The sequence below is a fragment of the Micromesistius poutassou genome (assembly GCF_964030765.1).
Source record: "Micromesistius poutassou genome assembly, chromosome: 2".
Classification (NCBI taxonomy): Eukaryota; Metazoa; Chordata; class Actinopteri; order Gadiformes; family Gadidae; genus Micromesistius; species Micromesistius poutassou.
Genome location: NC_140272.1, coordinates 18275515 through 18287812, shown reverse-complemented (window position 1 = coordinate 18287812; position 12298 = coordinate 18275515). Strand labels below are relative to the sequence as shown.

General features: G+C 43.9%; 1 protein-coding gene across 1 annotated transcript; it reads left to right on the top strand.

The window, feature by feature from the left end:
- Nucleotides 1–5718: 5718 nt before the first annotated feature.
- LOC311338217 (uncharacterized protein) lies at nt 5719–10371 on the top strand (the record flags this gene model as incomplete). The annotated part of the gene is made up of 6 exons (XM_084463453.1): nt 5719–6004; nt 6853–7136; nt 7281–7344; nt 7759–8042; nt 8184–8250; nt 9161–10371. The coding sequence occupies 6 exons, from the start codon at nt 5719–5721 to the stop codon at nt 10369–10371; spliced, it is 2196 nt and encodes a 731-aa protein (XP_084319579.1).
- Nucleotides 10372–12298: the final 1927 nt, after the last annotated feature.

The window sequence follows — 12298 nt, the reverse complement described above, 5'->3', positions numbered from 1 at the left end:
TCTTTAAAAAAGGCAAATTGCTTACACTGCCACATTAAAGTAACAAGAGCTAGTAACAAAATACATTGTTCCTTGTTTCCATTCCATGTTTTTTTTATTTTATTTCATTGGCCAAAATGCAGTCTGAAGCCGTTTCTCAATTTGCGTTCTCGTGTGTTCTCGTGTACTTGCGTTCTCGATAAACGCCATCAGTGGTAGCCCAAGCACTGTTCCAATTCCAAGTACGCGAGTACGCGAGTACTGTCGTAAAACCCAGAAGTGTTCTCGATGCGTTCTCGATGAGGCCGTTCTACCGAGGATGCATCGGAGGTGACTCGTGTGGACTTGGGACCGTTAAATATCCCAGAATGCATCATCGAGTCCGCTGCTGTTCCAATTGCAGGTGCGTACTCGCATTCTCGGAAGTCTGTACTTGAAAGTCCGGACTTGCCAAGTACGTACTTCCAAGTCCGCGAGAACGTAGTCCACGTACTTGGTATTGAGAAATGGCTTGAGTCTTCAGTCAGCGACGGAAGATGTGTAGGGCTTCCGCTGTGGGGAGTTCGCCCATTGTGGAGCCAGAACAACAACAACAATCAAGATGTTGTTAGGCGACAGCCGGCAGTCAGATTCGGATTGATTCGGAATCAAGCAGCTACCTGTAGCCAGTGGGGTTGAAGGGTATGTATTTCTGTGAAGCCAAAGATACATTTCCACTTGAGTGGCCAATAAAGATGATATAAATAAATCCCACATAACATTAATCAGAGTGAACAAATTGTAATAATGGCAAACTTACCCCCAAAGAAGATATATACTATTAAATAACCCAAGTATTGCATGTCGTATTCCTATAAGTCCTAACTATAAATCTTGACCCCTTCAGAAACTTTGTCTGAATGCTTCTTTACACGCCTCTTTTCTTCGCCCTTACTCACAATATCCAGATAGAGTTTCTGCTGTCCCAACAAATGTACCAACATGATTTACTTAAAGGAGAATTCCACCGGTGGAGACATGAATCTGTATTGAAAGTGGATCATATATTTAGTCGAATAGTAACATACATTTCTTCGGACTGCTCCGCCGGCAGAGCAGCCGGAGGAGTCGGCATACGACCGAGAGGTCGGAACAATGGAGCGTCGGAGAAATTATATGGACCCGAAGTGAACTGACAGTCTGACTGTCTGCTGAAACATCGCTTTCTCGAATGAGTTTGTTGTTGCTGGTGACGTAAAGAGGTCAACCGGTGGCTCTATTACCACTAGTTGAAACTAGTTGAAATGGGCACAGCGCCACCTATCGTACCGGGGCATGACACGCTTCGGCCAATGAATCGATTTACTCACCGCCATGTATACGCGGACAATTGCAGTTGTCCAATTGAGGAGCATAATCGAGCTATGGCTTTAATCGAATTATGAGGGGCATTCAAGGACCGTCGGAAAGTTTGATTTTTTTTTTAACCAAAAAATTATATTCGGGGCTAATTAAATAATATCCAATCCAGTCACTGCCCTCTATAGGTTGTTTTGCGTAACATCCATGACAACGCTGAACCCGGACGGAGGTATGAAGGGTAGTACCGGAGTCAACGTTTGATACGGACAATTGTTCACCTAGACACCTCATTCCAATTATAAAATTGTCAGCTTGGAATCGCACGCGTCTATTCCGTTTTTTTTTAAAAATATATTTTAAACTTTCTAAGATATTCTACTTTCAAATAAAACATTGTTTTTACAATGGAAGTCAATAGAGAGTGGTTCCGGAAGTGAAAACAAATCAAAACACATCTTCAATTATATATGAATAGAAGTTTGATATCAATTATACTTTTATCAGATTCAAGCTGCTTTCACACATACACATAAGTCCTGCTATTAGCCTGCTATTCTCCTGACAGGCTGTATATGTGAAGGACATATCCTGACATTGGCATCCTGAAAACATCCAGAAAAAATACTACCCCTGAGTAGTGGTGGACGAAGTACTCAGACCACGTACTTGAGTAAAAGTTGAGATACCTAGTGAAAATATTAGTCCAGTAAAAATGGAAGTACACCCTTTAAACTTTGACTTGAGTAAAATTTTAAAAATACTTGGCTTCAAATGTACTAAAGTATCAAAAGTAATTTGGTGTAGTGTAGTTCCAATGTCTTGCTGTCCTTTATACACTCAGTCAAATCATTTAAAGGTGTCATTGCACCGTTTTTTCATTAATTTGCGTTGGTCAGTAGTAGTAATGAATGCCCTGTGAGTCGGTTTTGGTGGAAAAAAAGGGTGCTCCTGTGAGCACCACGCCCGGGAGCTCAGCTCCGGCCGCCGCGGTGCCCCGAGGCGGCTCTTCTTTCTGTATTCAATCGCCGTGCCCGGGCCGCCGTGCCCGAGCCGCGTACATGTTGAAATAGTGGTAATGTTCGATCCAACCATTTCTTCCTCAACTCTTCTTTCTTGGCCAAGAGATGCAACGTTGATTTGTTATCGCCACAAATAGCACAGGCACGAACTCAATACCGTCTTCCCGTGGGCCGTCGCAAGCCAAGGTGGGCAAGGCCATGAATACTAATTCACCAACTGACGTCAGTTGGTGAGGCTTTTCTGATTCGATCGTTTATGAGTCTATTTTCTTTCATTTGCTAATGCGGGCAATCGAGGTAGAAGAACATTTTCACGTTCAGCATGCATATGCAACTCTGAGTGACCTATCTGTATTTGTATTTCAAAAGGAACAGGTTTCTCTGGGAATGAGACCTTTAAGGTAAAAAACAACAACACTAACACCATTCTAAATACAATGTTTTCTATTTGTGATATCTGGTACTGATATCATTTGAAATGATCATAAGCACAACATACTAAATGGAAAACACATGGTTAGGAATTAACAGGATGGGGGAAAAACATTAGACATGTATTTCTTTAACAATGTATTGTTAGACGAAATTACTCTTCACTGTATCACAGCTGTGCGACTTGAAAAACTTGCAAAAATTTGTATGTAAAATTTGTATTCACTGAAGTTTACTAAGGATGTCATTTTTCCATTTAATGTGACAGCAAAATTCAAAGGCTAAACAGAGATACGAGGACAGAAGCAAAGTTGGGAGAAACCCGCCCAAACTGCACGAATTACAATGTGTTGTGATTGGTACACTTGCGGTGCACGCACACTCATTTGGACCTGTCACTTTACTGTCTATGGTCACGCATGCATGTCATGGAAAGGAACGTTGAAAGGAACAACAGGTTTTTGGAAGGTAGTGGAGTAAAAATTATGAGTTTCCCCTACGAAATGTAGCTGAGTAACAGTATAAGGTCTCACAAAATAATGATGCTCAAGTAAAGTACAGATACGCAAAAAAGTTACTTAAGTACGGCAACAAATTAGTTGTAGCCTATACTTCGTTACTGTCCACCACTGCCTCTATTGTAGCATTTTAGCCGGCGGAAATATTGATCACCTTATATGTGAATGAGGAGAAGAAAGTCGGCATTTCACACCATTTGAGTGGGCGTGTTGATGACGTCTGCAGTTGCATGTCATTGAGTGGCACCCTCAACGATGATCAGCCTGTTGCCTGTTGTTCGCTGAAAGGTTAAAAAATATTTAAATGTTGGCACAGCTCATTCGTGGTGAACGATAAATGATAGCCTAGGTCTTATCGTAACCCTAAAAGTACACATCATACAATATATGAGTTCACAGCTGCACGCATAGGCCTATATAGAAAATGTTTTTTTTAATTTAGGCTACAGTTAGCTGAACATTATAGGGTCCCGTCCTTCCACTCCATATTTTCTCAGTTAAACACAGAAATCAACTACATTTGTTAGTGTTTGATATTTGTGAAATGCAGCAAAAAAAGATTACGCAGTCGTTTGCAACGCCTTTCTTCTTCGTCGTTTCTTCTATTTGTCTCTGATGAAGAAAAACTTATATTTGATTTAATATTAGAGCATGATCATGGGAAAGTACAGGCAGCAAAGTTACCAAAGATACATTCAGTGAGACAAAATGTGAACAAGATTCTTATAGGGAAGCGTTTGCATTGTGGGTAGGGAATATACAGTTAACAAAGGTAAGTGGAAGGGACCATTCTGGAGCATTTAGGATTGGCGGGACAGGCCAAGTTAATTTGCAATACACTATGGGGAAAGTGGACATGTCTGCAAGTCTGTAAGTCAGGGCTGCAATACAGTTAAACAAATCTACACAACAAAGAAGTCAGTCGATTGGCCTGGCCACAGTATCAGACTCAGTGGCTCCAGTAGTATATAAACAAGGTTAATGTAAGGTTTATAATTGTGTATTATAGTTATGATTAATATTTCCACGACAGTCTCTAACTCATTAGCTCCAATCGTTCATCGATCGATGCGGATGTGAGCTTATTTCGATGAACTAGATGTGAAGGAATAAGGTCAATAACATACCTTTCCAAGTTACTACCAACACACACACACACACACACACACACACGCACACACACACACACACACACACACACACACACATACACACACACACACACACAGCTATTATCTTCATTTTATTATTTATTTTTGCAACCATTTATTAATGTTTTTAAATTGTGTGTATGTTTACATTGTTTACTCCATTTAGTTTACTCCATACTTAACGTCTATGTGGCTGATGGGCAAAAATAACCTAAACGGACATTACATTATGAATATAGTCAACCCTGGGCCCAAATCTAATAAACACAACATACCACACATTCAAGAGGGTGAAGACGACCCTCAAGCCCTCTCCCCATCAGGCTACGGAGGACACTCCGTGTCATTGGGCAGAGGGATGTATGCAATGTAAGGCCGGGGTGGATGCCACCCCCTAGGAGGGGTGTGTATGGCATACTCATGTCCGAAGCATGAGTAGCGTTTCTCCCACGTGGTTCCCCATACACCCAGCCAAGCGAAATCTTAGGCTGCCTCAGCTAGATGGCGAGGCCACACATCACACAGAAAGACAAAACAACTCGGAGGCTCAGGGACAAGAGAACCCTCGATAACACACACAAAGTCTAGCACACACACCTGGCCATGAAAGATACTATAAGTTTCTCATGCACCAAATCACGGGAGCTCTTCTGAAGCAGAACTTCCACAGGAGGCGAAGCTCTAGGCGACCTCAGCGCTGTTAGGGGACGTAGAATATTCAATCTCTCACGCTTTATGAATCTGTATTACCTTTGCTACGTTACTCAATAAATCCGAGGCCCTCGTGCTGATAGACTTTAGTACCTCTCCGTCTCATTTTATCTGGTCAAGTAACTAGGCAGACTGTTTTTCCCAACATGGCTTTACACAAACATATTTTCAACCTCACTTTGCATTACAGCACTCACTGCTTTTTCTGCAGGAAATGCATTTTCTAGTGTTGATATGTCTTTTCATTGTAATATACTGGGAATACAAGGCGGGAAGATAATGGGGAACGGGAGTGGGAGACACAAGAGGTGTGTTCAGTTCCAAGGCCCGCAGTTTAGAGCGTTGTGATTGGCCAAGTGCATGTTGGGGGAAGCCACGCAATGGGGGGGCTGTATAGATACCTGGCTGTTCTTTCCAAACCAACTCAGGTTTTGTTGTTACCTTATGCAAGTGGTAAAAAAAAAAAAGCTTAATCTTTCACACCCAGTCCTTCTCGACCTCTCGTATTTTGTTAAAGTATTAGATTGTGGGTTTTTATCCACAACAAACTAAAATATGTTAATAAACATGTCACCATGCTGCTCAACTTTGGAAGAACAGCTTTCGATCATAATGGACGCACTTGCGAAAGCTGCCGTATCAGAAATTAGCCGACTGTTCTCGGAAGGCTCGGCTACCCGAATAACTCCGGGCCTGAATGAAAACGAAGCGCTGAGGACGAGGATGAAGGTGATGAGGAGGGAGCTGTTTTCTTTGCGGCTTCAAACAAGATTAAATGCATCGCCTGCGGCAAGACGTTTGGCCCTGGCTCGAGCCAACGTCTGCAAACCACGGACTACATCACTGGGAAATGGTGAGTTGAGTTGCACTATTAGTTCTTAATAGTAATTGGAAAAAGTAACTCATAATCATGATTCAAAATTAACATTTTATAATGATTTATATCGGAGAAGCAGGCTACCTCACAACAAAATTATGCCTAATATAATTGGACGATATGCCAATTTCCTGCACTTTGAATGGTCTTGGATGTAATGTATTCTTTATCATCATCAGGCCTAAAGCCACTGAAAGACACAAGGCGGTTTGAAATCCACCTCATCTTACACCACCCATAGATTCTAGGCAGTATATATTCTAGGCTGACTGCTAAATTCTAGCAGTCAGAGGGTGAATTCTAAAAAGCCTGGTGCTCTTTTAAAAAGCATCGTGACCAGAGCCCTGATAAAACACCAGTCAAACGTGGGAGTTGCATTTCATAGATGGAATCAGTCAAGACCCCAGATGGGTTTCAAGACGGATGACACATGAGCTGTTTTTATCATTCTCAAACATCAATAAATTCTAATCGTATAAATGCTGATCAGCTTACAGGGAATCACACGTTGTCACTTGTTATTTTCAAAATAGAATAATTGCGCTTGTCTCGCATGTCATGTTGTGCTCAGATCATTTTGCGCTGGTGTTCTCTCAGTGTCCTCAACCTGGTCACCCGCTTTGAGCTTTAAGTCTAGGGAGGAGAGGCTGGAGTAGACATCCCTCTCCAAAACTCTGAATCTGTGTCTGCAGTACACATTTTAAACCCTCTGTGTGAATGTTACATACATTTTAAATAGTTTCATTCACATGTACAAATACACAAGGTCTCCTTTTGGGCAAATAGTAAAAAATATTACTTTGTCTTTTTTCCCCTCTCTGCAGAAGACTGCGATGACTTTGGAGACCGCAGTGCACGGCGCGGCGCCACCTCGGAGAGTCTGCATGTGGACGCCCCTGGCTCCTCCCACATGTCCAGTCCCAACGGGGAGCTGAGGATCCTGAGCGTCCACGGAAAAGGGGAGGGCCCACTGGCAGTGGACGGCCATGACACCCTCTTCACCACGTCCAAAGTGGAGACCCTGAGCTCGCTGTCTCCGGACCACAGCGTGATCAAGAGCCAGGAGCGTGGAGAGAGGCTCGTCCACCGCCAGGAGCTGACTGTGCAGGTTGGAAATCATCTTCTCATTCACCATCCAAAAGAGAGGCTTCCTTTATGATTCAATGTGTCGTTAGTGGGGATTGTGGGGAGCTATTCTGTGCAAATGAAAGAATATGTCTTGTGTGTGTTTCCTTCTTTATGTGAAAAGCAGCAGACCCCAGACACCATTTTAATCAAGGAGGAAGAGGATATTGGTGGAGGCATGCCCGCTGTAGGTTAGTAATACACATTGCATCTATGCAAGCAAACAAGCAAACGACCTGGATCAACTGAGAATGTTCTTTACTCTACCTGCGCTAAAAAGCCTGGTCCTCTTTTGAAAGCGCATCATGATCAGAGCTCTGCTAAAACACAATAACTACTTACATACTGTTTATAGTAGAATGATTTACATCTTCTTCATGGCAGACTGGTGACAGGAATGCTGAGATCAGCTCTGATTCCCAGTATAACTACAGTACTGGTAAAACAGGTGATAGGAAACCACAGATGACCTGGGTTGTGTCTTTATGACCTCCACACACACAAGTGTGTGTACTTTGTATGTACAAAGTACATACTGTATCCCTTTGTGCAAATAATGAATTAATACCATTACTTTCTCTCTGTCTTTGTTTTCCTCTCTGAAGAAGACTGCGATGACTTTGGAGACCGCAGTACACGGCGCGGCGCCACCTCGGAGAGTCTGCATGTGGACGCCCCTGGCTCCTCCCACATGTCCAGTCCCAACGGGGAGCTGAGGATCCTGAGCGTCCACGGAAAAGGGGAGGGCCCACTGGCAGTGGACGGCCATGACACCCTCTTCACCACGTCCAAAGTGGAGACCCTGAGCTCGCTGTCTGCGGACCACAGCGTGGTCAAGAGCCAGGAGCGTGGAGAGAGGCTCGTCCACCGCCAGGAGCTGACTGTGCAGGTTGGAAATCATCTTCTCATTCACCATCCAAAAGAGAGGCTTCCTTTATGATTCAATGTGTCGTTAGTGGGGATTGTGGGGAACTATTCTGTGCAAATGAAAGAATATGTCTTGTGTGTGTTTCCTTCTTTATGTGAAAAGCAGCAGACCCCAGACACCATTTTAATCAAGGAGGAAGAGGATATTGGTGGAGGCATGCCCGCTGTAGGTTAGTAATACACATCGCATCTATGCAAGCAAACAAGCAAACGACCTGGATCAACTGAGAATGTTCTTGACTCTACCTGCGCTAAAAAGCCTGGTCCTCTTTTGAAAGCGCATCGTGATCAGAGCTCTGCCAAAACACAATAACTGCTTATACTGTTTATAGTAGAATGATTTACATCTTCTTCATGGCAGACTGGTGACAGGAATGCTGAGATCAGCTCTGATTCCCAGTATAACTACAGTACTGGTAAAACAGGTGATAGGAAACCACAGATGACCTGGGTTGTGTCTTTATGACCTCCGCACATCCTTAAAAGGCGGAGACATAGAGGTGTCTTCTCATGCTGCGTTCCAGGGCCCATCCAAAGCAATGGGACATGGGACTTATCCTACCTGAAGTGTACTAGCTCCTACTTCAAAGCGTTCCAGGCAATTGACGTCGAAAGTAAACAGAAAACATGGACGACCGCGGCGCTAAGCTTTTACTGTATATATATCTTGATGCTAACAGATAATAACGACATAATTTCACGCCATAATATGAAAAACAAGTTGTGTTAACATTGAGTCAAAGGTGAAGTCGGGATAGGTCGAGCTCCCCCGAATTCGGCGGTAGGAGGTTCCACTTCGGCAGGCATTCCAGTGCACTTTTCTTAGTTGGAGGCAGGATAAGTCCCACGTCCCATTGGTTTGGATGGGCACTGGAACGCAGCATCAGCTGAAGACTTTGACCCTTGACCACCCCAAGGGGAGCAAGGAAAAGGCATAATAAAACAAATAGAAGTTAGAAAGAATGTCAAAATATAATTCTTCCAATACACAAGTGTGTACAAAGTACATACTGTATCCCTTTGTGCAAATAATGAATTAATACCATTACTTTCTCTCTGTCTTTGTTTTCCTCTCTGAAGAAGACTGCGATGACTTTGGAGACCGCAGTGCACGGCGCGGCGCCACCTCGGAGAGTCTGCATGTGGACGCCCCTGGCTCCTCCCACATGTCCAGTCCCAACGGGGAGCTGAGGATCATGAGCGTCCACGGAAAAGGGGAGGGCCCACTGGCAGTGGACGGCCATGACACCCTCTTCACCACGTCCAAAGTGGAGACCCTGAGCTCGCTGTCTCCGGACCACAGGGTGGTCAAGAGCCAGGAGCGTGGAGAGAGGCTCGTCCACCGCCAGGAGCTGACTGGACTGACTGGGCAGAGTATCTCGTTTGGCATGGGTATTCCCAACAATACCAAGATGACCATCCACCACAAGAGGACTACCTCCGGGGAGAAGCCATACAGCTGTGACCAATGCATGAAGCGCTTCCAACTGAAAAGCAACCTGAAGGTTCACATGAAGATTCACTCCGGGGAGAAGCCCTACAGCTGTGACCAATGCATGAAGCGCTTCCAACTGAAAGGCAACCTGAAGGTTCACATGAAGATTCACTCCGGGGAGAAGCCCTACAGCTGTGACCAATGCATGAAGCGCTTCCGACTGAAAGGCAGCCTGAAGGTTCACATGAAGAGTCACTCCGGGGAGAAGCCCTACAGCTGTGACCAATGCATGAAGCGCTTCCAACTCAAAGGCACCCTGAAGGTTCACATGAAGAGTCACTCCGGGGAGAAGCCCTACAGCTGTGACCAATGCATGAAGCGCTTCCAACTGAAAGGCACCCTGAAGGTTCACATGAAGATTCACTCCGGGGAGAAGCCCTACAGCTGTAACCAATGCGAGAAGAGCTTCCAACTGAAAGGTAACCTGAAGGTTCACATGAAGATTCACTCCGGGGAGAAGCCCTACAGCTGTAACCAATGCGAAAAGCGCTTCCGACAGAAAGGCGGCCTGATGCTTCACATGAAGATTCACTCCGGGGAGAAGCCCTACAGCTGTGACCAATGTGTAATGCGCTTCAGTCAGGACAGCACGCTGAAAAACCACATGAGGATTCACTCCGGGGAGAAGCCCTACAGCTGTGACCAATGCAAGAAACGCTTCCACCAGAAAGGTAACCTGAAGCTCCACATGAGGACTCACTCTGGGGAGAAGCTCTACAGCTGTGAACAATGCGAGAAACGCTTCCACCAGAAAGGTAGCCTGAATTTCCACATGAGGACTCACTCTGGGGAGTGACCACCACTCACCCACTGCACAAATACATCACCCCACTACCCTCAGGACGAAGATACAGAACCCTCAAATTCAGGAGGGCTCGCCTGGGAAAAAGCCTGATCCCTGCAGCTATAGCGGCCCTGAACAGCAGGCCCTGCTGATCAGTCTGCCCAATATTGAATCTGTCTGTCTGCTGTTTCACTGTGTCGTCATGTACTGTATGTTGTCACAGGTGCTGTGGATGTTGTATGTTGTGTATACCATTGTCTGTCTTGTGATGTATTGTTTCTCATTGTGCAGCCTGTGAAAACAAATTTCCCCATGGGGACAAATAAACTTAAACTTAAACTTAAACTTAAACTCTACAGCTGTGACCAATGCGAGAAACGCTTCCACCAGAAAGGTAGCCTGAATTTCCACATGAGGACTGACTCCGGGGAGATCCCCAGGTGAAAAAGTAGTATACTTTAGTGTATTACAAATATAATTTAATTGTACAAAAGTTAATACAAGTATACTTTTTGTGCTTGAGTAGATTTAGTAGATTTAACATGCACTTTTAAAAAGTGTAGCCTACTTCACAATAGATATCATTAAGTTCAACTTTATTGTACTTAAAAATAAGTATACTAATTCTGTAATACTTAAAGTGGTATTGCATTGTACTTTATTGTCAGTGTTTGTAAAGTGTACTTGAAAAGTACACTTATTTTCCAGTCTTTTGTAATACACTATTAAAATGCTTTATTAAACTGTGTGTACTCAATTGTCACTTCATTAGAATTGGATTTAAGTATACTTACGTAAAGTTAACTTTATTGTAAGTTCATTTTAAGCTGTTTTCTAGTCTATCAATGTAATGACAGCGAAATGGGCATCCATTGTTGTGACGTGAACTTGGAGGAGGACTCGGGTAGGCTTACTTCGGCACAAAACTCTGAGCGAAAACTCAGACCCAAAAAAGTGTTCAAAGCACTTTCCTCCGAGCTTGTATTTGTATGCTACACATACATTTGTATGGTACACTGTACGCCCCATAGATATATATAGAACACTAGATGTCTCGTCCGCGCTGCTGGCCAATGGAGACGAACGTCCGCACTGGCGGCCATCTTGCCCCAGTAAGCTCGCTCGACATAACATTGTGTTGGTAGTGGTACATGTACTTTTTAAATAACCATAACTTGCTCAATTTTCAACTGACTTTCAAATGGTTTGGTTTGTTATAAACGTCAGAGATGTAGTTATTACACTGCATACTTATGAATAATTATGTTATGTTCTAAAAAAAATGTAATAATCTAAAATAGGTAGAATGTTTCCCTTTACAAATATTAGTAGTTTGTAAGAAACCAAACCGTTTGAAAATCGGTTGAAAATTGAGCAAGTTATTGTTATTTAAAAAGTACATGTACCACTACCAACACAATGTTATGGGTGAGCGAGCTTACTGGGGCAAGATGGCCGCCAGTGCGGACGTTCTAGACTCCGCCGTAAGACATCTAGGGCCCTATCTTGCGCCCGGCGCAATTGACTTTCTACACCGACGCATGTGTCGTTGCTAGTTTGCACCCGGCGCAAAGCTGATTTCCCCCCGCAGCAACCAGGCGCCACTACACTTGTGCCTGGAGAGGCGTGTCGGCGAAAAGCAGGGGCGTGTTCCGGCGCAAATGATACTTGCCGCTACTTTAGTGATCTGAAAAATGCGCCAATGCAATTGCGCCACTGACCGAAAAATACCTGGTCTATAGCGGATAGCGCAGTTGTTGTTGCTATTTTGACGTGCCATGGCAGGTCGGAACTACAACACACACACACACTACACAGCACAAACATGCAAACTATTAACCTGATTTAAATATTGTGATGTCAAAGATTATTCATACGTGTGAAACTGCATAGAAATAGCGTGTTGATTGTGGAAACATTTTTTTCAATAGGGCTGCAT